At 39.8% G+C, this 26,867-nt stretch overlaps 1 protein-coding gene across 2 annotated transcripts in view; it reads right to left on the bottom strand.

Annotated features, from left to right (window-relative positions):
• LOC146331006 (receptor-type tyrosine-protein phosphatase gamma-like) overlaps positions 1-26,867 on the bottom strand; it is a 660,966-nt gene that overhangs the window by 122,550 nt on the left and 511,549 nt on the right. For both annotated transcript variants that reach the window (XM_084725921.1, XM_084725912.1), the window contains exon 7: positions 12,669-12,826. In XM_084725921.1, coding sequence (XP_084582047.1) covers positions 12,669-12,826 — 158 coding nt within the window. The remainder of the gene's footprint in view (positions 1-12,668; positions 12,827-26,867) is intronic.

Below are 26,867 nucleotides of genomic sequence, written 5' to 3'. Positions count from 1 at the left end.
AGCTTCATTAAATCACCTGAAAATGACACCAGGCTGCTACAGTATAACAATACAGACCTCAACATACACAAGACTGGTCGATTATTCTGCTTCTATGAAGGAGATGTCTTAGTGCCAGGGCTCATTTCTTGGTTGTTTGGTCTCAGTTTCTTGTTATCCTTGAAACACATCATGGTACAAATGCTGCTGTGTAACACTGACTTATTAAAATTATGTGAACATGTATGAGGTGATACACATTAGAATTACTGTTAAAATATTGTTGGTCCAATGTGATCATACATCATCCTCAGTCTGTGTTTGGGTGCAGATTTGTGGTGATGTGTGTTCAATGTCGTGTTGCTCTGAATCATCCAAACATGTTGTACATTTTCTGAAGTAAATCTCTCCATTTGCTGGGCTTTAAACGTTAGCATGTTTAAGTGTGACTGGCACATATTGCAAAATATTAAACTGTTGCATGCTTTTGCACCCTGAACTGGGTCTGTTTCAGACAAACACACAAGACTTATAGATCCAGTTATGAAGATTATTCATAATTATGTTTGGAGATCATGCAAATTAAGGAGGTTTCCTGGGAGAAACAACAAGATGGGAGGGCACTGGGAGATGGCCATGCAATATGGGAGAAATCCAGGAAAAGTGGGAGTGTTGGCTGCTATGGCTGAGAGGCCTCAGTGCCCTTCAGATCAGAATATTTTCTGTTAACGTCATGATGATTCTGTATGATATGAGACTTACTGTATAAAACTTAAGCTTTTGTAATGAACTGTGCCCATGTGTACATGCTGTACCAAGATCTTCTCTGTCTGTTGTATTAAACTTCTGTATTAAAGTAATAACAACTGAAGCTCCTCAAGTTTATTCTTTTGGTCATCAAAGTGAAGTCTGACCATAAGTATAAGTTTTCTATGTAAATGTTATTTTTCGTTAGTGTTTTTTAATATATCTGTTCAGAACATGGTGCTTTGCTAATTGTCATTTTGTACTGCTTTATAGTTTTGACCATTAGTGAGGTGGCTGGTACATTTCTTGACACCAGCCAACGGTTTTAGAGTTGTCATCCTGTTTGCTGAATGTCATTAAAGGTTTGATGTCGCCAAGAGCTGCTTCTTGTCTCTCATTTCACGCTGCCTGCCACAATATGACCAATTATACTTATCAAACAGAGGGAATTAGAAGTAAAGCCTCCCTCCCCAGTACAAACTTCAAATAAAGGCCTGTTTCCTTCTGCAGCTGAGGTAAATACATGCCACTGACACCATTTGAGTTAATACAATATGCATTTTACTCCAATAAAAAACCCGTCTGTGACCCATTTTGGGTTGTGACCCTAAATTTAGGAAACGTTTGAAGGATTAACTCAGTCAACAACAGTCTGAAAAGTCTGCTGCTCTGTGAAGCTGGATGTCTCCTAAAATGTAAGCACACATTCAGCATGATGCAGATACTGAACTGTGATTGACTGTCTTGGGCTGCTTGTGTTTTTTCCAACAAGGTTCAAAGGCCTGAAGATGTACGGACAACAGTAGGCAAGCTAATGTAAAACTACATAATCAGGTCCTTTTCAGTGATACACATCTATTGAAGTTGTTCTTTCCGTAAATGTAAAGGTTGCTTAAAGGTCCATTGTGTAAGATTTAAGGGGATCTATTGGCAGAATATGTCAGAAATGGAATATAATATTCGTAAGTATAGCTTTCATTAGCGTATAATAACATGAAAATAAGAACTACTGTGTTTTTTGTGTCCTCTGGGACAGGTTGTAACCGAATGGAATTTCCCCGTTGTGGGATCAATAAAGGTTTCATTCATTCATTCATTCATTCATTCATTTCATTAGCTTAAAGTGAGGCCTCCTCTTCTATGGAGGCCGCCATGTTGCACTGCCATTATTCTGTAAGCCAGAAAGAACAAACCAAAGCCTGTTGTGTTTTGTGCAAGTTTCTTGGCCACCATAGGTTCTCCTACACGCTTGAAAGGGGAGAGTAAGATTTGGTGTTTGCAATCTGGAAGCTCACCACTAGATGCCATTAAATCCTGCACACTGGTTCTTTAAGTACAAGCAGGTACAAACTAAAGCACATTTTAATTCATCTGTGTCTTTTTGTTTTCTGTTTAATTCATCACAGAACCATCTGGGAAGTCGTCCTTAGAAAGTGTTTGGAAAAGGGCGAGAACTTTCAAAAAGCACTTAGCATGTGATTGGATAAACCTCACATCTTACTACATCATACAATTTCATTTAGCAGACACTTTTTATCCAAAGCCATGTACATCTGAGAGCTGATACAACACAAGCAAGGATCTAGTCAGGAGAGAACAACTTGAGCAAGTAAACTATTTATCTATCATGTCTATCACAGGCTAACTTCAACCAACCTCATGCAGAAGTCCATAAGGGGAAGTGTGAAAACATGTTTTCCATGGGGAAAAGCTTTCAGTGTTGTTCTTTGCTCTTCTTTCAATGAAGAAATACTCTACAGTTCTGATATAACTGATGCTATCACAGTATCTATGGTAACCTGTTCAGGAGCCGCCATTGTTTGTTCCAGACAAGTCATTTCCATGGACACTTCTTGTTGTTGCCACACCTTAAGGCAAAAAAGTTTTAAAGTTACTGGCCAAAATGTCTCAGAATCTATGGAATGAAAGAGCCCTTGTGTTAACTTTTTTGATATAAAGAGCTTTTTAAAGTCTGTTAACAAACCTGGTTTGACCTTCACTACTCTTGCATAACAAAATTGATCCAATTGAGACAAAGTTTTTTGATTTCAAATGAGCACAAAAGGCCTCAGCCTTTCTTGATGGATTTTTTAAATAACCCTTGTTATCTTTGAATTGATTTATGCCAAGGGAAGGCATAACAGCAAAATAAAGACTGCACAGTCCCGCAGTGTGTCCCCAACTCTCCTGTTTGTATGTAGGTTTTCCTTCTTGGAGGTGAATGAAATTTCAGTTAAGGTGCAAAACTAACTTCTTAAATAAATTATATTTCTCTTACCTAACTGACCAAAACTTCACTCACAGAAATTAAAACATAGCTTCAGAAAGAATAAATAATAGTTTCACAGCTAAATGAAAAGCTTTGTTGGTCAAAGAAAAGAATAACTACAGTGTTTTACAGGCATGTAGCAAGTTTGAAATGTGTTACAGTTAAATTATTTCTGCTATGATTATGATAAACTCAGAGAAGCAGGACTGAAAGTACTGGTGACCCCTGTCCCTCTGTTATTGTCAGTGGTGTTTAGTGTGGTAGTGTTTTTCCAAAATTAGGGTCTTATTTCCTATCATCTTCCTTTGTTGCCAAAAACACATATCCAAACTGCTCCATTTACATATGAATTCAGACTTTTTGATATGAAGCTTCAAAATTTAGCTGCACTTTCTGTCTGATCATCCTTGAGATGTATCTTGTACTTGACTAAAATCTGGCAATGAGGAACGGAAAATGTTCTCCTGAAAGGTTTGAGGGAGAGCAAACAACTTGTGCTTGTTCACCAGTGCGCAGCGGAGGGTGGATGTCAATGGAGCTTGTGTGGGAACTGTATTGATGTGTGTCACTCTGTTATTGTTGCTGAACCTCGAACACTTTAAGCTGGGAGCAGACCTTAAGATATTAAGGTCTGCTAAGTCTAGACACCCCACACAAAACGAGTCTTGCCACTGACATACACAGATTTTTTCAGTCTTGGCAGCCAGAAAAGAGCACACACTGAATGACTGACAGGTAGAATGGTAGGAGCTGCACCGGAGACAACCTCCAAAAAACACAGATACAAAAACAGAAACAGACAATCAAAAACAGTTTCTAGCCAATGTACAAGGCTGTTTGCACAGAGAAGGGAAAGTGAGTTACTGTGTGAGATGAGAACAATAAGGGCTGCATATTATTGAGAATAGAGCTGGTTCCAGACTCTGTATAACTGCCTGTATGTCTTTTCATTTTGTTCAGTGATTAGACCAGGTTCAGGCTAGGTACATACTGTAGTTACATCCATTAAAAAGCAGAGATCAATATATAAGTACAGGTTGTTGTAAATTTAATTACAGAAATAACAAGTCTTAAATGAGAAATCTGTGATAATATTTACTGCAATAAATCTTAAAATGACCATAAGAGATTAAGGAAACATATTAATCTTAATATCAAATTGATGGCCAATCTTCACCAAATTAGTAAATGTCTATTTATGAGTTGTAAGAAATCATTAATCATCTGGTAGAAAGTGTAGAAATAGGATTTCAACCTGTTTAATATAGTGTCTATGGCTCCAATTCACTATTTGGACAGCTGCACTCATTTCTCCATGTGCAGTTGCTATTTATTGATTTAATCTTTTAGTGTTGTTGTGTCACCTAGCCTGGGAACCAAATGAATCTACCAAGTTTTTAATTTCCCTGAAACTCAGATCAAACTGCCAATCTAGGCAGTGCTGATCAAATATGGATCAATATTCTGAAACATATTCAGAAACATATTGTATTTTAGTGTACCGTTTAGCTGTACTACAAGAAAGATTGCGACCAGGTGGTAACCAGTTTGTGCACTGCTTGTGAATGGACAAAACAACACTACAGCACATGTTATGTTGCTCTGATTGGTTGAAGGTCTATCCACTTGCATCCAGAGTCGTTTTGGCTGCACAAATCGAATGCTCCTTGGAAATTGGAAATGAGCTGAGAGAATTAGTCTGGTGGTGCGAAATCAGGACAGAAAATGGAGCAATTTGTATGATTGCTTAATCATTGTAAAAATACAAAATACTGTGCCTCACAAACCAACATTCTTTTAAATTGTCTCTTAAATTTCCTCTGTTTTCTGCTTAGAGTAAAAATAAGAGAAGTCATCTCCAGATGCACCAAAAGTTGCTAATCAACCAAATTTGCTCTTACTCAGGTATGCTGAATGATAAATATCACTTGACTATAATTGTGGTTATATATTAGACTTGTCTGATCACTTTTTTATTAGATTTTGTCAATTTGTGGGCTCCATAGACATCTTACAATGCATTGTCTTGTCTGATCAATGGTCTAAAACCCTTAGTTATAAAATAGATAAAATCAATTTTGTGAAGCAGGAAGTAGCTGTAGGAAGCATTTTTTTTCTAGGTAAGAGTGCTCTAAAATGCTACAAAAATATTGGTGAATCCCAGACATCAGTGAGTACCAACAAAATCTTACAGTCTCACGGTTTCATTTAGCAGATGCTTTTATCCAAAGTGACGTGCATCTGAGAGCTGATACAACACCAGCAAGGATCTAGTCAGGGAAGAACAACATGACTAAGTGCCATGAAGCAAAGATCAAGTAATATATATGTATATTTTGTGCAGTCAATCAAATGCAAAGGTGTTCATGACACAACTGGGTCTTCAGTCTTGTCTTAAAGATGAGTGGGACTCTGTTGATTGAACATGTCTGGTAGCTCGTTCCACCTTTGGGGAGCCACAGACTAGAAGAGTCTAGCTAGTGACTTTGGGCCCTGTTGTGGTGGTTGAATCAGCCGTCTTTCTTAGGCAGAGCATAGTAAGCAGGATGGAGTGTAGACCTGAATGAAAGAGTTCAGGTAGGTGGGGGCAGTTTTTGTTGCTGTGAGTGCCACGGTCTTGTATTCGATCCAGGCAGCAACTTGGAGCCAGTGGAACCATCTGAACAGTGGGGTGACGTGCTGTTTTTGGCTGACTGAAAACCAGATGTGCTGCCGCATTCTGGATCATCTGTAGAGGTTTGAATGTGCATGCAGGGAGGCCTGCCAGTTAGGAGTTGCAGTAATCAATGCGTGATATTACAAGAGCCTGAGCTGGAGTTGTGTTGCATGCTCAGATAGGTAGGTACTGATCTTCCTGATGTCATACAGGGAAAAACGGCACAACCAAACAATTGAGGCCATGTGGACCTTGAAGGTTAGTTTGTTATCAATCATGATGCCCGAGTTTCGAGGAGACCTTGTAGGTGTGAGCTGGGCGGATTCAAGCTCAATACTAATTTCTTGTTGTATAGAAGGACTGGCTGGGGTGACAAGGAGCTCAGTCTTGGAGAGGCTGAATTGAAGGAGGAGTTCTTTCCTCCATGTCAAGATATCAGCTTAGCATGACGAGAAGCATGTGGTCTTCTGGAGGGAATGATGAGAAGAGGTGGGTATCTCATAAGAACAAATCATGGATACAAACACATAAAAGAAAGTTTATTTGTAAATGGTTTCTTGCATGAGGCCCATTAACTGGTGCTGTCCTCTCTGATGGGATGATTTACAACCTCTCATTTTCACACTGATCCAGGCTCTGGAAATGTGTGGGCATTTGGGGTTTTGTTTGACACTTTAAACAAAAACTGAAAATTGAAAGATTAATTGATACTTAAACTAATTGTTAGTTGCAGCCATAACTTTGACTTGTGTATTTCTGTGTGGGAGTTCTTGCTGTGGTTTCATTCAGTATGTTTGTTAGTTGTAAGAAGTTTGGTTCAAGAGGATCCTCTTACTCTTTGCTCTTCTGGCTCTCTGTCTGTGCTTCATTCTTCATCATTCTCCCTCCATCTCATCAGTCTTTTTAACGTCTCCTGCTTTACACAGACCTGCTCTTCTAACTTCAAGGCAGAGAAGCCAATACTCTGTCCACATTTGGCTTGCTCCACTGCTGCTCTTAAGCAAACTCATTTGGTCTCATTAGTGGACGAGTGTGTCAAGTGCTCTTTAGACTGGAAGGAAGATGAGAGCTAAAGACTTTTTCCACAGATTTTTATTCACAAACACTGGAAACACTGAAGCTGCTTTTCTATTTTAAATACTACTACTACTGTTCCTACAACTAATGCTTGTAGCCTCTGTATTTAATTCAAGAGTCCAGCAGGCACCACAGGATTTGTGTAGGACAACGGAAGTTTTGGACTCACTGTTTTAGAAGTAACAAACTCGTGGCTGGAGAATAAAAAAATGTTGGACTTTATGGTGGATATACTGTGATTCGAGAACAGAGCACAGCTGGGTTTTGTTTACAGCAGCAGTGTAGGTGGTGAACAAAATGTTTGATAGAAAAGTTCAATACAGCAGATCTTTTCTCTTGTGTTTTTTTTTCTTCTTTCCTCTTCATGTTCCACACCTCCTCAGGCAACAGTAATGAAGGAGTGCAGGGTTCAGTGAGCAATCAATTCCAAACAACAGATTTTGTCATTTAGTCTGGGGGATTTGTTGGCTGTTGTGTAACCCACCACCCACCATTATTTATATGTCCCAAGAGGCTGCTCAGTGTTTCTGTTTCTGTAAGTCAAAATGCATCATCTGCAATCCATTCAGTGACCTCGTCTGACAGTCTGGTCACTGTAGGCATTTGGTCCTAGCCTAGCCTCTGACAAGATACAACAATAAATGTGTCTTCTGAGTTTGTCACACCACAGAAACATGTTATTAACCACCCAGCCACATTTGGATGAGTAAAAAAATGCTAAGTATATAAAAGTAGGCTTCAAAATAATGAAAAAATGAGCAGTTTTTCTCTGCTCTGAAACACTGAGGACACGTCCTTTCCACTGTCTCAGTTTCAAACACAACCACAACCTTAAAACAACCTGAAACATGGACACTCCATCTGCAGCTTTACTGGACACGTCCAGGCATGTTTGAGTCACCAGAGCCAGAGGATGGTGACAGGATGTTTTTATTTTTTTCCTTCTGTGTTGGGATGTTGGAACTGAAGTGAGCTGAACTGATCTGCCAGGCTGATTTGGACTTGCAGGGTGGTAAAGTCACAACAACTAGAACTACAACCATAGTGGTGAGCAATATCATTGGGATCACTTACAGAAGTTGTACTTAATGAATAATAGAAACACACCCAATCAAAATCCATCCAATATAACTGTGACTGAGGGTCAGAAAATGCAGATGCATATGCAGTCAGACTCATCTTCGGAACCAGTGGTAAGTGTTTAGTTATTATTATTAATATGTGGAGACATTTTCCTACAACATAATGTTGCTTATAATATTGGTTTCTGACTGGTTTCTACCTCTTAGATGTAAGCTAATTGATGACATTTATGGAAAGTATTAAGATGGTCTACTCATCTCACCTACTGTGGTTTACAACTCATTAAATGCTTATATAATGTAATATTAGGCTGCAAATTACACATTAAAAATGTCATTATACTTGAGATGTACTGTCAAATGGTGTTCGGTGTTGATAGGGTTGCAGAAGTTTGTTTGGTCCTTAATCTTTTGAAGATCGGCAGGATCCCATCAAACTGATGGGGACTGACTCATACGAGGTGAAGTTAATACTGGCACAGACATTTTCAAAGAAGTCTCTTGATATGTCACCTCAATAAATCTGAATGAAAATGGATTCTGCCAAAGAGTCTTCTGCTAATCCCATGCAGTTTCGGGCAAAAACAATGCAGGTTTTTGCATGCAGCATAAATGTGTTATTTTCACCCAGTGTATCTGAATTTCATATTGATAGTCAGGGGGTTTCTGAGCAATTTCCAGAACAGAAGTACTCACCATCCAATTATTGGAAAATGTAATTCTTGCAGAAATCTCCAAATATCAAAAGTCTTTGATCCCAAATCATAGCATGAATTTTTCTTCTTAAGAATGTGGTGTCTTAATATGGTAATTTAGAGGGATTTTTGACCATTTTTTTTAATCAATCTCAAGTGGTCAAGAATGGTTCAGTTTTGCTCCAAATCTGTGTAATCAACCCAAATACTGCTGCAACAACTTATAAGGAATAACTGAGCATGGGCACCCAAATGGCCGGCAGCTGCCTTCCACCGCATCATTAGAACATATCATAGTCTTACCAGAAGAGACCGCCTGCTGCTGCTGAGTCTGTGAACAGAACTAATTACTGTGCACAAACTTTAAGGCTGTTTACAGAGCAGAAACAGTTGAAGTTTAACATGACGTTAAAGAGGTGCAGTGATGGACAGCTTTGTCAACAGTGATTTAAACCTACTGAGGAAAAAAGCTTGAAGTCAGCAGGCATCCAGAAAGTCATCCTGCCGCTGGAGCCAAGTCATCACATTAAAAACAAACAGGAACACCTCCTGCTTTCAATAAACTGAAAGACTGAAACAAACAGAGCTGATGGAAATGAGTTTACATTTGTCCATTACGTATATGAATTTCTGAATGATATGCTGCCATTTTATAAAAAAAAAAAACATTTATTATAATTAGATAAAGCCCTTGCGATGCATAATTAAAGGAGCAATATGGAGCCATTGTGTGTGCAGTAATGAGTACAGCAGTCCAAATACTGAGTTGGAGTCATAGACTGTATATTAAATATGTTGTAATCCTGTCTAATACACAATCTATGGCTGAAACAAGTTTTTTCCACCTGCCCCCTCCAGAAACAGGCAGGCTGCAGGAGCTCTGCAGGAATGCAGCAAACTCATAGACTGACAATAACAACCCACAACAAGCCACTGTCTGTGATCAACTGTTTATAACTGTCAGTTGTCTGTCAGTGTAAAGTTAAGCTGTCTCACTGCCTGCCAAACTCCATTAATATTTTGTTCAGTTTAACAGTTATTAACATCTACACCTACTACAAGACTATTAATGATTTCTTAGGATTCAAATTCAAATGGGCAAACAAAAGTCTGGAATGGAAATTTCAAAGGGGGCACTGTGGTGAGTAGTTTCCTTGATCTCTGATGACACATCATGGTCATTTTATGATTACGACAGTAAATATATTACAGATTTCTCCTTGAAGACAACCTTCTCAAGACGAAAAACAGAAAAGAGTAAACTTAAGGATAGATAATATCGTAAAAAATATTCCTATCTTTTTTGATTATTTTTCTGACACAGTGGCAAACAAAAAGAAGCTCTTCATGTGTAATTTGGAGTAAGGGACAGAGAATTGTTTTAAGCTATACGGAGAGTTAACTACAATGCATTAACAAATATGCTAATTCCATTGAAATTATTGTCTTGTATCAAGAGTCCAAGGTAAAAATCTGCCCGTAACTTTCCAAAGTTCTCCGTGGACACATTTATTGAGCACCTGAGTGAATTCAGAGTAGAAAAATCCAAAGCATTTTGAACATCAGGTATCAACTGGAATCTATTCCAATTAATGCTAATCTATTCATTTTCATTATTGTTTCTTATCCTGTACATGTAGTAACCACTGAGTGGTCACTGAGGCAGACTGACAAAACAACAGCTATGAAAATTCTATTTGGATGGGAGACAAGAATCTAGTCAGGCAAAGACTGAGAAGAAGGGCTGACTCTAGTGGGCTCATTAATTAGGTTCACATTAAAAAAGATAAGTTTTATCTTTGCAGGAGGAACATTTTTTTTAAGTCATAGAAAATGATCAAATAATGGAATTACTGGTTGAATTTAAATAGCTAGAGGACTCAGCAGGTGCAGCTCAGCTCTGTACATTTCAAATTGTTACATATTTCACCTGTTCTTGAGAATAGGGATAAATCATGTGACAGTGACAGATGAAGATATGACAGGAAAGGGGGTCCTGCGGAGGACTGATGGCCTCAGTACATGGGGCGCGTGCTCTACCAACTGAGCTATAGGGGCGCCCTATACAGTTACAGTATTTTCGACCCAGCAGATTTTGTCATATTTCTAGAAGACCTCTAATAAATTTATGAAAGAGCCAAGATGTATGATTGTTTTTTGAGACAAAGACACGTGTTTCAATCACTCCATCATAGAAAATGAAGAGTTGTAGGAATCACTGGAAACTTTAAAACTGCCATGATATACATACTCTTTACAAGTGGACTCTTGACCACATCTGTATGAGTGCAGTGCAGCTGTATTGAGGCCTGATATCTCAAGATCACAACGTAATCAACTTGTTACCTGAAGTACTAACACCTTTATCTTCAGATTTAAGTCCATTCTCATTAAATATCTATTTGTAATCTTGCGATCAGGGTTTAAGTGTGTTATTTTTTCAGGATAACAGTCTGCATTCTGTATTTCATTGCCGAGGAGAAGTCTCTACTGTCAGTGCAGCAAATTCCTCTGTGTCCTAGAAACATAATTAGTCATCTCTAGAAGATTATATAATTAAGTCTTCATAACAAGAACACAATTTACCTCATGATAGTTAGATAATTTAATCACGATCTGGAAATAATGACCTAAAAAAAATATGACAAATGGTCACTTTTGGAGTGTATTTATTTATATTTAGGTGCAGTGAATAGTTCAACACTGTGGTCACTAACACTGAAGCCAAATTATGTGATCTATACCAGTGTTTCCCAACCCTGGTCCTCAGGGCTCACTGCCCTGCATATTTTAGATGTTTCCCTGCTCCAACACACCTGATTCAAGTGATCAGCTCGTCATCAAGCCTCTGCAGAAACCTGATAACAACCTGGGCCCTGTTTCTCAGAGCCTTCGTAGTGCTACGTGCGTCGTAAGTTGCATTTTAAGGTCTCCCTTAAGGTTACGGGCTGTTTCCCAGAATTGGGATAACCTCGAGGGAGACCTTAAAACACAACTTACGATGCACGTAGCGCTACGAAGGCTCTGGGAAACGGGGCCCTGATCATTTGAATCAGGTGCGTTTGAACAGGGAAACATCTAAAACATGCAGGGCAGCGTGCCTTGAGGGCCAGGGTTGGGAAACACTGATCTATACTGTACATACAGCACCTACACACATGATCATTTTTGGTGATGTAAAAAGTTGTGTTAATCAAATTTCCTTAGTGTCATTGCCTGTGGACTTCTTGTGAGTAATTTCGATCAACTACTGATGATGATTTCTCTGAGCTGATGTAAACAGGACCCACTTGACTCACTCATTAGATTCAGCCACAAATGCTAGAGTGAGGAAGTCCAAGGAGCTCAACATAGATCTGAAAAAGTGACTCATTGACTTGAACAAGTTAGGAAAATCACCTGAGGCCAATTCAAAGCAGCTACAGATCCCAAAATCAACTGTGCAAACAATTGTTTGCAGGTAAATAGGCATAGCATGATGATCAGCTGCCATGATGAGGAAGAAAACACAAGCTGCTGCTGAGAGGCAGTTGGTCAGGATGGTCAAGAGTCAAACAAGAATCACCAAAAAGCAGGTCTGCAATGAATTAGAGGCTGTTGGAACACAACTGTCAGTTTCCACAGAGGCAGGAAGCTCTTGCTCCAGAAGCAGCACCTGAACACGCAATTTCCACCAGACACTCCTGACTTAAAGCCCATCAAGAACCTGTGGACTGTGCTGATGAGACAAGTCTTCTCTCAGAAAGGCAACAAATTTAGTTGAACTGCACCAATTCTGTCAAGAAGAGTGGTCAAAAATACAACTAGGCTTTGTGGATGGCGACCAAAAGAGCCAAACTGAGATCAAAAAGTCCAAGACATTTAACTAAATATTAGTGTTGCTGTGTATATTTTTGACCCAGCAGATTCTGTCATATATCCAGAAGTTTTATGAAAGAACCAAACTGCATGACTGTTTCAATCATTCCATCACAGAAAATTAAGAGTGATAGGACTGCAATGATATACATGCTCTTTACAAGTGTATATAAAGTTTTGACCAAAAAAAGTGTATACCAAAACAATATATACACCTCATCCTTCAGCATGATACAAATATGTAGTACACACAACAAGTGCAGTCTTCTCCACCTGTGTTTGTCTGATGCATGTGTTTTTCTCACCTGTTTGTAGGAGACGTAGATGGGTCTGCTGAAGATGATCCACTCCACCACCTTGCTGCAGGGTGGAGTTGTCAGGGAGCCGGTGTAGCGATAGTAACTCCCCAGCGAGGACGGCAGCAGGTCCTTCAGCACAAAAGGCTCCAGGACAGTCTCTTTTTCTACATGAGAGAGGGCAGGACAAAGTGTTCCAATCAATACGACATGATCTACACAACACTCCTTATTTCATTGCAAACCGTGGCGATCGGGCTCTCTGGAGCACGTCCAACCCGCTACTGTTTCACAGCCTTTAGCTTTATGCTATTGATTTCATTTGCATTGTGCCTGCCTCGTTCAATGTCCCCCTATTGACAGACATAATTGCACCAAACACCTATAATTATACCCCTCTTGATGTTGGGTGGCATACAATACAATCAACTCTACAACATCACATCTCCAGGCCCAGTTGTTGACACAGTGGAATTATTCACTGACTAACAATGTGCGCTCCAAACAGAAATCATCATATGAAACACAGTGTGGTCTGTAGGGAAGATGGGAATGCAGCTAAATGAAAAGCAATATAGTGTGTTTACTTTTTAAATTATGCTTTCACTGAGAGCAGTCCACATCCCCCAGAAACAGGCATTTTAAACAAAAGTAATTAAAGTAATCTGACAAACACATTTACAGTACAACTCGAAACTGTCCATTTGTTTTCTCTGAGTGGCTGGCCTACAGCTACCACTGACCTGGGAGGAGATGTTAATGTGTTCTGCAGTGGATGTAAAAAACTAACTCTGCAGTCAACATTGGTAGCAGAGTGAGCAGTTGGCTGAGATGTTTAATAAATGTAACTTATTATCAGAGTTCTTTCTTTCTGTCTGACTGTGCCAATCATCTGCCTCTGTGAGTGTTCTGTTTGACTGGAGACGTCGCCCATGGGTTTCTGAGGAGCCATTTTGAAGGCCATTGTGGTGGCTGTGGCTGTCACCATCTAGGCAGTGAGTCTGACTCACCTTGTGCACACTGTGGGGCCTGCCGTTGGCTGAGGTATCACGGCGTCCATTATCTGAGTTTTCAATGTCCCCGTGGAAGAAGAACAGAAGAACCCAGGAGTTTTTACTAACTGCTGAACTGAAAAACTGAGTCTTTGAAAAGAAAAAAAAAACTGGATACAGACGCAGGCATCAGCAGGAGAATGGGAAAACTGCGATCCTGGCTGATTGTGGCTGTTACAATTGCAATTTTTTTAGGCTAATTGATGATCTTGATGTGATCAAATATCAAAGTATTTCACTCCTGGCCATACTGAGTTTGTTAATATGCCCTTTCTTCCCTGGTTGGCTTAGATGCTATAATAATTCTTAAACATGCTAAAACCTTATGTTTCTGGACAGCTCTGGTGGGTGTGGTTTTCAAAGTATAATGTGTTACGCTTTGTCTCAGACCTGTTTGCCCAAAAGACATTTACGTATCTGGTCTGTTGGTGCTGGGACATCGTCTTTAAATCTGCATTTATTAATGTTTTTGTCCACCGAAGACCATTCATCTTCCTCAAAACATCAAATATCACTTTGTCCACCAGAAATCTGAGACTAACATTCCACTCAGATCTCAGCTTCCAAACACACGTCAAAAAAGTTGCGCAGTCCTGTTTTGTCAGTCTGCATACTATATCTGGAATCAAACCACTGCTCCCACTCTCTGACCTGGAAACAGTCCTCCGCACATTCATATTCGCCAGACAAGACTATTGTAATTCAGTCCTCTCTGGCCTCAATCAAAAGTCAGTCTCCCACCTCCAGCTGGTTCAGAGCGCAGCAGCGAGGCTTCTTACTGGTTTTAACAGACCACATCACATCACTGCAGTCCTGGCTTCCCTCCAACGGCTCCCTGTGTGTTTTAGAGAAGATTTTACTGATCACTTTTAAAGCCTGTCTGAGTCTGGCCCCAAGTTATATAGTTGAAATGTTGACTTCTTATGAGCCTTAGATCCTCGGGTGAGGCCCTCCTGGCTTTTCCAAAGTTGAGACTTAAGTTGACTGTGCTTTCTCCATCAGGGCCCCTCTACTTTGCAACGACCTGCCCAAGAAGATCAGGCAACAGAATGATGTTGTCTTATTTCCATCCATTTATTTATTTCTATTGACTACATACATCATGTAATGTCTCTGTAATCTCCTCCCTCCATTTTCATTCATTCTTACTGTCTGTTTTTCTTGTTTTCCTGTTCTTATCTCTTTTTCTGTTTTGTCTTATTTTACTATGTTTTACTGTCTTTTGCTAGTCTTAGTTTTTCTTTAGTTTTAGCTTAATTCTTTCTTGCTCCAGTGTGGCCTTATTGTGTTGGCCTTCTGTTGTTATTTTGCCACCTGGGTATTCTGCTCTTTTGCTTTATCGGTCAAATTATTATTATGAAAGAAAAGCTTTGTAGACAAGCAAAGGAGAAAGAGGACGGAGAGAGTGTGACAGAAGGAGGGAGGAGTTGTAACTAGAGGAGAGCAGAAGGAAGAGGGAGTCAGTCATGAAGCAAGGTGAAAGGTGGGGAAGACGGGATTGAGAGAAGAAAAATTTGAAACCGAGTTATGATAAGAGATGAGAGGAAAGGGACAAGGAGAAGACACTGCTCCAATGAAAACATTCAAGGAAGGAGGGTAACATGAGTGGAAATAAAATGTGAGGAAGTGTGTACGAGTGTCTGGGATGCAGGCTTGATGCGCGCACCAGGGCGGGTCACTTGACAGGGCTCGCAACGGGTGGAGGGCGAGATGCATGTCTTTATTGACGACAGAGAGACCCACAGTTCCCCTCCCCCTTCCCTACCTCCACCTCTTCCTCTAACTCCTCCCCCCCTTCCTCTTCAACCTCCTGCTGACAAGACTTGTCTCCCGCTGCCTTGCCATCCCCGAGTCAGAGATGTATTTTCAGCTCCATCGAATCTGCGCCGCAGAGCAAGCCGGAGAAGGAGAAAGAGTCGGAGACAGGAGGAGGGGTGTCGATTGCGTCGGGGCGTGAGCAGGTGGGGTGGGAACGGAGGATGACAGGACAGGCCTTGTTTGAGATTTATGCATCTGAATTAGTACCCTCAAGAACTAAACAGAGTTTGGCATGTCTCGCTTCAAACACACAACTCAGGAAATGTCTAAACTTTCTCACTCTGACACACTCGGATATGGAGAAGGATGACGATTCAGGGTGGCGAGGCAGCTTGTGCAGTAACAGCCTCTCGGTTTTAGTTATTCAAAGCCACTTTTGGTTTGACTTCAGCGCAGCAAGTCCTCCAACCTAAATGACAAAGCAGCTATTAATGAGAGTTTTTCGAATCTAGCACCCTTATCAGCATGACAACATTGTTTTTTCACTGCCATCACAAATGCAACAAGATTAACTCAAGCTCACACTGTCAACACTGGAGACTAGAGCTGTCATGAGAACCAATACTTTGGTACCAAATCAGTGCCAAAATTCTGAAAAAGTGAAAAGTGAAGTGGTGCTTGTTTTTCTACAGTACCGTAAATAGCAAGAGTGGAATTTTTCCATTACATGCCAAATAAAGAAGAAGAACGCCTACCAGCACGGAAGAAGAGCAACAAATATTAACTGAAGGTGGACCTGCAGCAACAGCTCTGTCTCAACTCATAAAAAAAGCATAACTTGTATGGAAATACTTTGCATCATCAGGGATTAATAATAAATTTGCAAAAAAAAAAAAACAGTTTGCAAATGGTGCCATCAAACTTTTCAGCTGAAAGGAGGAAACTCTTTCAACTAAGAGCAAGTTTCAATTCATGTTACATGAATTATGTATCTAAAGAGTTTTCCTTGTTATCCTTATCCTGAGATACTTGTTATTATTTTTGTTTGAGACGGATGGCACTGCTGTGTAACCATCTATGTTTCATGACATGTTTAATGGCTAAAGGCTAAATGCTATCATGTTTAGGCTAACGTAGTAAGCCACCACCCTGACTCTTTACCGTTCAGTCTGTGTCATACGTCATTAAAATATAACATTAGCGTTTTAAATAAATAATTCTGGACTAAGGGTCTGTCACCATCTCAGTAAATTTAAAGGGATGAATACATATCTTCTGGTCTGTAGTGCTATTTATACATCTCAGCTGTTTTGGTGTGAGTTACATTTTGGAGATACTGGCTGTAGAGATCTCTGCCTTCTCTCCAATATAATGCAACTATATGGCACTAGTCCTGTGGTGCTCAAAGAGCCAAAAAAATAAATTTGAAAAACTCAACACCAATGTCTCTTTCCAGAAACCACGACCTGGTTGCTCAAAATAATTCACAGACCTTGGTGTGAGCAGTTTCATATTGGATCTACTTCCTTTCTAATAGAAATAAAGTAGTTCTCAGATGAAACTGCTCACAACAACTGTCTCTTAAACTGCTGCTGCACTCTGAGTTTCACTTATATTCAAAGTTCAGCTGCAGAAATCACTTTTACACGTCATTCCTGTCCTGACATGAGCAACACGCTCCTCTGACAGTGATTTGCATCAGGCTCAGTAAATATCTCCCTCAGTCTTCTGTCCTAGATGCTCAAAGGAGAATTTCAAGTGGCCAAGAGAAGGAACAATTGCTGAATTTTACTTTTGTTCTTGTTTTGTTACAATGGTATCAAATCGGGTATATTGAGAAATGGAAACGGAAATAGTGGAAATTCACTTGTATTGGTATCAACTACTAAATCTTGCAACCACCTCCTTTTGTCTCTTTTTGTAATTTTGTAGTCAGTTTGCAAATGAGCATAAACATGAGCACTGTTGACTCCTGCGGGACTTTACAACATCCATGAACTGTGTTGTAGGACACACACTACATGATACAGCTTTGAACGGTTAGGTTTAGACACCATAAGTGCAAACATCAGTCACAGAAACAACAGTTTAACAGTCGAACTCCACAATTCAGTACTGCATAGTTCTCAATCTTTTCACACTTTCAGTACTTTTCTAACATGTATGTGTTTAGAGATCACCTAAAAACAACTGAACTATGTCCATGGCAACTGACTGAACTGTTTCTCCATCTCTAGTGCAAACACTTCCATGTGTACTATAAGAACACAACATACAGGCTATGGAAAGGCACCACACTTAAGACCAGTGCTGCATTTGCATTTTTATTTTTTACTTTTACATGTTCATGAAATTGCCTCGCCTCTGGAAACTGTTGCTTCGCCCCAGAGAGCAACCCCAGGGAGGGAAATGAGTTCAGGCTGGTGGCATCCACCTCCCACCAGATGAAAGTATTTGAGCAACTGATAAAAGCATATATTCTGAAACAAGTTGATAATGTGGTAAAGCTATTACAGCGGGCATGGTGGAGACTGGACTGTGCAGAAGTCACATCAGTGTGTTTAGTGTATCTGAGCAAAGTGAGTTCATAGCCAGGACGGGAAAATGATGTGCATATGTTGTTGATAACTTTGTGCTCTTCCTTAAGAAGCTTAAGAACATGGCAGTTTAAAGATTACAGTGTGTTTTCAAAGCCCTTGTAATATAAGGGAGGAAATTGAATTGGCAGACAGCTGAAGAAGAGCAGGCTGGTTTTTGAAGACAAATACAGATGCAGGCAGTAAGAAGCCAACCTGAGGGTTTGCTTTTCCTGCAGAAAATGAACGTCATTTAACTTGTCTGCTAACTTTTTTTTTTTTATCACAGTTTTATTGAATCCATTTTTAAATCTTGTGCCCATGCCTGCTTTGACAGCTTGAGATGAAGCAAAATAACCACTGAGGTCAGCAGCAGGGCGGGAGCTCTGTCCTGACAGACTGAAGAACTCTTAACCAGGGTTAGCCAGACATTTCTGAATTTTCAGCATCTCTAAAATGTTTAGACCAAAGCCTTCTTCATCTGAGGACATTTCACACAAACACTTCATCAAAGTGCGTCCAGTGTTCATGTGGAAGAGAGTTTTATTGTCACAGACCTACAATTACTGTCCACTTTTGGATGGCTGTGTCAGTCTGACAGCCAGTCAGTCTGTCCACCCCTTTGGTCCAGACTAAAATATCTCAACAGCTACCGGATAGATCGCCACAGACGTTTATACAGACATTCAAGATTCCCATCAGAGATTGAATCCTACTGACTTCGGAAATCCCCTGACATTTAATCCAGCACCAGCAGGTCAGGTTTTGTACTTAACCAGTGAAATATGTCAAGATCTAGACTACTTGATGAAGTGATACATCAGATAGAGACACTCACTATTCACCACTATCAGATTGACATTTGTAGAACTGAGTGAAATGTGAGTGAAAGGGTTTAAAGTCAGAACTCTGAGAATAAACTCAGAACTCACATACATTTTTTCACATAAGGCCTTAAACTTCTTTTGCATCATGATGGATCGCCATCATCAAAATTTGAATTTGTCAAATAATTTGATTTCTGACCAAAAAACCAGAAATAAGATTAACACACTAAACTAAGATGGCAAATATAGTAAACCGACTATCCACACTGCAGAGCATGTTAGTAATGTCACTGTGAAGATGTTGGCATGCTGACCTTAGCATTTAGCTCAAAGCATTGCTGTACCTAATGGCCCTTTTCCATTTCCTTTCCATTTCCTTTCGCAGCATGACAGCCGTTTGCATTTCCATTACAACAAGGCTACCCGTTTGAAGGTGTGTCTTTTACCTGAAGACAAACTCGAGGAGGCTCAAGTCGAGCAGCTGTAAACCTGTGGATAAATCATTCCTACACGTCTCTGGGATAAACATGCTGTTTCTTTAATTTCTTCACAATGATAAAAGTCCCCTGTTGTTTTGTTATTGAAATGGTTTTATTATGAAGTGGCACAAACAGGAAGTGTTTCCATTTGGAGATTTCATCAGCAGTAACTTAACCATGACCACTGATACAGCTGAAAGTGAATGTGTAACAGAGATTCAGTTAGAAGCTACAAAATTACTAAGAGCTGAACATAAAGAGACGTTTAAAAACATCTTCCTCTTTGCTCTCCTACACACAAAAGAGCTGAGTGTCACAACACTCATTTGTTGGAGGAGGAGAAAGAAGGGTCACCACGGGTTGGCCGTGGCCGGCGAGACGTCACCGCAGCCCGTTTGGAGGTGGGTCTGACTTTGGCCCCGCTCGAGAGTAGGTCCATCTCAGGTGCAGCTCAGCTCAGCTCCATGTGACAAAAGTGTAAACACAAAATCAGCAAATCGGCGTAATTTGACTTGCCGTGGCAAAAAATGCCAGCAGAAGAGTCCTATAAGCGAGGCCTCACAGACCCACTTGCATGGCTGCAGACTATAATCTTGTTTTTAAATCTGTGACCTTAATCTTTCCCCAACCTCAACCAAATGTTTTGGTTGAATTCCTGTCAGTGTTGCCAGATGGAAAACACAATAATATCACACTGCCACTTGATCATATTTGAACAAAAACGTCCTCATACACTGAAACAACCTGGGGAGAGGCCAGGATACTACATTAAATGGCACTTCACCATGTGCACCATACTACACAGACGCGTCATTGTCTGAACCACCGCAACTGTGTGTTCTGTTTCATTCTTGCCCATCAGAACCATAATCGCCAAATCGACACACTGCAACACAGCTCTACCTGCTGCTTGGTCAGTGTGGTGCTGATGAGATTGGCTGCTCTCACATCACCAACAAGGTCTCATATTAGGTTCATTGAAATAGCTAAATTATTAAATATTCAGCCTTTTTTGGACTTATTGATCATATATCCTACAAAAACAATCATTCTTGTACTGTACGTCTGGGAGCACAGACTGCTGTGCTGGAAGAATCAAAACTCCTCACTGCTCGTTTCTGCTTCTACTGACTGACTTATGATGGTGAAAGAATGATCAGAATAACAATGTCGGTGACCATCAACATAAGAGCAGAAGGTTTTGTGGGCCCTTCTCAAAAATTAGAGCAGGTAATTAGTCAATAATTAGAATTAACATTCTACATGTGGGATCAGTAAAACAGGCTGCATCTTTATAAGCTAAATATTGTGTTTTATTTAATTTCCAACAGATACAAGACAGTGAAAACCCTTTGAGAACACAATCTGTTGATAACAGTCTGATCATAGCACCTACTAAATAAAAATAGTGAGAACATTATTATTAGAAAAACATGCAGTTTTTTTGTATTTGGCAGGACGTCACACGTTCATGCATGGCTGAACATGATTAATATTCCTTATCAAACAGGCCTGTTAGCGGCCTAAAATAAGCTCTGGTGTCAGATTGAATTAGGTGTTTGTTTGCCTCCAGGTTACCACAAGCACACAACCATTAAGCATCTATGATGAAAAAGCGTAAATACAGAAGAGTCAGAACTTTCATCCCTAATTCCTGAACTCCTGAACAGCACTGCTTTGTGGAGAAAGTGGGTCTCGGAGAAGTCACACAGGGACAGTGACGCAGGTTTTTTAAAAAGCTCGGATATTTCAGTTCTAAATCCCGGAGTGTTGGAGGGCAGTTTAAAGAATAAAAGAAGCAGGGACTCATTTATCTGCACTGCAGTTAGATTGCTTCATTTGCACATGAAATGAGGTGGCATTTTATGCCTGGATGAGAACTTTGTATTTTGCAGTGATAAGTGGATTTTTACTGCAAAACACTGAGCTAGTGACTTCCTATCCAGCCTTATCAACAGATGGTAAATGTTGGGATTTATTGTGTGGATTTATTAGGATTTTATGTCGTGTTTTCATTGTTTCTTTTATTGTGTGTTCCTATTGTAAAACCTTAGCCAATAATGTTTGAATTAATTTGAGTGCTTTATGGTCATGAACGATACGTCTCTCAGTGTTAGCGTATTAGCTGTGGCATTAGTTCTGCAGAATGAGTTGTTTTCTTTCATGGGATTTTCCTCTTCTTACATAATAAAATACACAAATGAGAACATTTTGATGTGCAAACTAGTTATCTTAGTATGTGTGGAAAGGGATAGTCTAGATATTGAGGCATTTCAAATGTCTTTTCTTGTGTTTGTGTGCCTGAATTATTAGATTACATTCCAAGAACAATGCAAGGCGGTATATTGTGACACAGTGTACAGATTATATATGTGGTAGCTTGGTGTGTGTCTATATTTTGTTGGTTGGCCCAGGTTCCACCTACATGTACTGTGTACTGTGTTACTGGGCTTTATGAGTAATCTAAAGGAGTTTGAAATATGCTTATGCTACTCTTCTGTAGAGAGATAATAAAACACAATTTCAGGTTTGTGTGTTACATATGGAAGAGGAGCTGGGGGGGGGGTAAACTTATGATATAACAGGAACCAGGGGAAACAGTTCAAGAACACAAAGTTCAAAAACACACCTATCAGCACTTGTAAAGCTCTCTAATTAACACATATTATTTAATCCAGGCGTCTGCAGCCTGCACCTCCAGAGCCATGTGGCTCTCTTGCTCCTCTCCAGTGGCTCCCTGGGGCTTTGACAAAAAATTATGAAAATTAATAATTCTCCTTATTATTATTATTTTAATATTTTATTCCTAACTTTTCTAACCGTTGTTGTAACATTTTGATTTTCAATTATCACTGCAGTAGGCCTAAAGTGATTCTTAAATTCTCTAGATCTAAAAATGTGTAGCCCTTACATCAAATTTAAAAAAGTTTTAGTATGACATTAACTAAAATGCGTCTCAAAGTCTATATCTACAGCTCAGCACCTTTTCTTCTAAATTTTGACAGTGGCTAGTGTTGAGGCTAGCTATGGATGCTAAATTAAAAAGAAGAAAAATTTCAGAGGACAGAAGAGAATTTAATAGTTGCAGCTCCAGACAGATTTCTTTTCTTTCTTAGGACAAAAATGGGTCTTCTTGAGAACAGTTGCAGACACCTGGTCTAGGTCTACGGCTCAGCACTTTTTCCTCTGAATTTTGCTGGTGGCTTGTCTTGAGCGTCCCCAGTCTAGATATGGATGTTAAATCCAAAAGGAGAAAAGTCTCCAAGAAAAACAGAAAATGTAATAGTTCTGGCTCCAGAAAGATTTTGTGTTTTATTTTTTGGCCTTTGGTTTAATCTATATGCAAAGACAAATGAAAATACTGTTGTTCGCTACAAGAACTATTTCTTGGGGACCAATGGCCATGCGCACTGGACTTCGTTGAGTTTTATCACTGTGTGTATGAGATGCAACATAAACTAATGGTACGCTAATCCTTCCTATCAACAGTTGCAGCCTGTACCTCCTTCTTAAAGCATAAATTGTCATTTTAAAATTTCAATCAATGACATATAACTTCTTTAGTAAGCTTTAGAGGTGCAGGCAGTTTCTCCCTAGTCTTGACACTAAGCTAAGCTTATCACCTTTAGGCTTAAGCTCCATATGTAACACACAGACATGAGCTGGTATTGATTGTTCTCACAATGGAGAAAACAAGATAAAAGACATAACAGGACATAAGACAAAAATGGCATATACAAGTGACAAGACAAAAACAATGCAACAGACATAACAAGACGAAACAGACAGAGGGACATTCAAGCACTGAAAAAAGGTGAGATTCAGTTAGCTTTATCCAGAAACATCCAGTAGAAATGTTGTTCAGAGGACAAATTTTTTTCTTTTATACTTTTAGTACATTTCAGAGCCTGTACTTTTTCACTTTTCCTGCAGTAAAGACGGTAAATCAGTTCTTCTACTTTTACTCTTTTTTTTTAACACAATATCTGTACTTTGTGTGGACTGTGTGGATTTTTGCCTCCGCTGCCGTGTTCTCTTTTCTAAAGATCAAACCAAGGAATCTTTGATATAAGTAAAACAAAATGTCTGATCTGTCAGTCTTTGACCTGAGACAGGAAGTGAATGACACGGCAGATTTCATCAGCCAGTAAGAAACTGCACGTCTGTGATTCTGTTAAAGTGTCTGACATCCAGTCCACTGAACTGGAGAGGAGGGACACGAACACGCCAAGTACAACAGCGCATGTCGACAGATTTTAGAGGATTATGGCCTAAGAAGTGTGTGTTTGGAGTGTGTCCAGTACAGAGCGGTGCACAGAGGGGCAGACAGCGAGGCGTTTGGTATGATGCCATTGTTTAGGTGCTGCACGGAGCTGTATATATTTACACAGGCCTGTGTGTCAGCACCGTGTCATTTCCTCTGTTTATCTACTCCGACGTCTGTGCTCACGCTGCTCTCATGTCGCAGAGCTGAAATGAAGCCATTCTTCCTCGCCGGCGCAAATTACAAGTCCATTAATTCACTATCTCACTCACCGCACGGAGTCTCCACTGACTCTGCACTCCGCGACCCTGATTGGCAATTAATTTTTAAAGGGTGTACATGGCTCACGGTGGTTTCCCCTGGTTTGAGGTTCCCTGTCAGCCCCGTGGTGCTGCTATAGGAGCTCGAAGAAGAGAAATCGTGTGTTGATTTCCCTCCTTCTCTCTCTGCGTCTGTGCTACTGTACCAGTATGTCTACCACTCCTCTGCTGATGGGGGTTTAATCCCACAGCGCTCTCTTTCACATCAGATCTGATGTGGCTCCACTGCACAGTGTTCACATGTTAAGCTTCTTTTTCATCCCCTCTTCAATAGGATTTCCAGAAATTTGGGGCAGACACATCTATTTATCTGTCCTCCTTTTTTTTTCTTTTGGTGTATTTTTGAGGATTTTATTCACAGCCTCGATCTTGATTTCAGTGAATATGTGAGCAGTTTTGGCATCATGGTAGTTAGTTATGCCAAGATTTTATAACACCATCACTGAGGTAGGCTTTCTACAGTTTTGGAGAGCATTTATTTATGGTTGTTAGTTTGGTCCGCACACCTTTCCTTCAGGCTCTCTGCTGAACTTCGCTGCATCTTAAAGACGCCTCATCTCCAGCTGTGCTGTGCATTACAGCAATGTGAGGAGAGGCCTGGTGTTTTGGATGAGATGATAAAACTCTCCGTGTTCCTGAATCTCATGTGCCCTCACTCAGAACACACTCATTCTCTTCTTCAAAAACTAGATAAATTAACTTTATCTTCCCTGTGTATTTTTCTATCCATATCTACTACTACTATTGCTGACATTAATGTTAATCAGAGGATGAGCCCTCTGCATTTTGGAAATTTAAATGGTGTGTGATATTTGTTCTAGAATTACTCTTAACTCAGTTCAAATCATTAAAATTTTAGAATGGTAGCTTGGTCTTCTGTAAAAATAGAGACAGACTTGTGCTTTGGATGCAGACGATGCCCGACATCTAAAAGAATTTGAACCACATACAACTAAACAAAACAAAAAAACAGCAACAGAAATGTGATTACTTTGAGATGTGCTTTTATTTGACATAGTGTCTTAATATGACTTTTGTCCTTACAGGTGAAAAACATAAATTGTTTTATTAATTAGTGCACATATACATGTTTTTCACATCAAAAGATGACTCGTTTATTGCAAGTAGTCTGGTGGCCCCAAAGCTGCTGTGCTGGCGCAGGTGGATTTGATATCTTACACCAACACAGTTGCCATTTTTGCCATGTCTACAAGATAGCAAATGCACTTGTGCCTGGTCTGTGCAGCAGTGGGCGGGAGGTCTAAAAAGAAAGGCAAAACAAAGGTGTGGCCCGGCGCATTTGCTATCTTATACTTGGCACATTGGAGTAAAATCCACTTGTGTTTTAGACCGGCTAAAGCCTGGTCGATACGCAAAGTCTGTGATGCAGTAATTCTGAATGTGCAAGATAGCACTAGGCACGTTTGGCCAGAGCACACACACACCTTTACAATCACAAAACACCTTCATTTATGTTCAGCCTTTCCCCCACACAGGAGGGTGGATTAGTAAAGTGTCCTTTTGAACATATTTTCTATCAGCCATAGATTGTAAATATTTGAGTTAAAAGTGTGCTGGTGTGTGTGTATCTTACTTGACTGAGGCGTACACACACATCTACACAATCAAAAAACACCTTTCGTTTATGTTAAACATCCTGTGTGTGTGTGTGTGTTTGTAAAATTATTCTCACTAATAGGGAATCGGGAATTCTTATTAGAATTATAAAACTAATAAATCTCAACAGACCTGCAAAATGTGCACAGGACGGGATCACAGCTGTCAGATCGTCTTTGACAGGTCAGTCAGCGTCACATCTGGAGCAGCTGGAGTGTTTGTGTTCTATCTGACCACGAGACCAGTCTGACCCAGGGAGAAAACAGTATGTGTACCTTTGTCAGAGCCTGACGCTGAGTGAATAACTTTTGCGTAACTTTGCATACAAGTTGAAGCTGCACCTCAATCCAGCTCAGGTGGGTGTTCACCCTGGTTGAGGTGTAGCTTCGTGGTCAGTCTCTCCTCTCTCCAGCTCCTCACTCATCTCCTCTGCTCCTGCCCGCTGGCTCCTTCTTCAGGAGCTTCAACTAGCAGAGCTGTGTAATAATGTTGATGATAATACTGAATTATAAACAAACTTTCAGGGTGTTTCAGTATAACCAGACATGACCAGTTACATATCTGTGTGGCTTTTAATGTACCTCTTGAATGTATTAAATCCATTACGCCCTGCGATCTCCACTTGTACTTTAGTTCAGAGTAAGATAGGGCCCTGTGAGTTACAACTGACACAATTTATCACTTGAAGACCAACTTTAAAAAAGCTCAAATTAAAGTCAACATGCTCTGAAGGGTGTTTTTATGTTAAAAAAAAACATTGTTGTGGACCAGTGCCAATCTACATTATATGTCAGTTAAAGGAGTGAGTTTATGGAGCAGTTGTAGTAATGAACTGAAAAGATGTAGAACATTAAGTAGGTTTAAAGAAAAGTTTAAAAAATAATGTGCTGATCAAATATGACAATGGATGGTCAGATTGTAATACTGACAGATGGACAGGGTATAGGAACTTAAAGTTTGTAAGCTACCTTTTGTAAGTTGTTTTTTTGTGTTGTATTTTGTCTTTGCCTTGTTTGACTGTTTTGGTTTGTTTTGTTGTTGACTGCTAAATATGATGTGCTGTTAAAAGGGTGGGTGTTATAAGCTGTAGCTTCAGCCTACGCCTTTTCCAGACTGCAGAAGTGTCTAAGTTATGTTAAATTACTTTATTGTAATGTTTTGCACTCTACTATTTCAGTATCTGCCATTTTCTGTGAGAGGCTATCATTTATTTTATATGAATTTGTAGATTAGTACATGATGGTTTTGTTTCTATTTTCAGCAGAGCATTTTTTATCGTTTAAAAGATGACTGGTGGCGGACTTTAAATTTGACA

This window comes from Lutjanus erythropterus, chromosome 2, assembly GCF_056507025.1.
Source record: "Lutjanus erythropterus isolate fLutEry1 chromosome 2, fLutEry1.hap2, whole genome shotgun sequence".
Taxonomy (NCBI): Eukaryota; Metazoa; Chordata; class Actinopteri; order Lutjaniformes; family Lutjanidae; genus Lutjanus; species Lutjanus erythropterus.
This window is presented reverse-complemented; position numbering and strand designations above follow the sequence as displayed.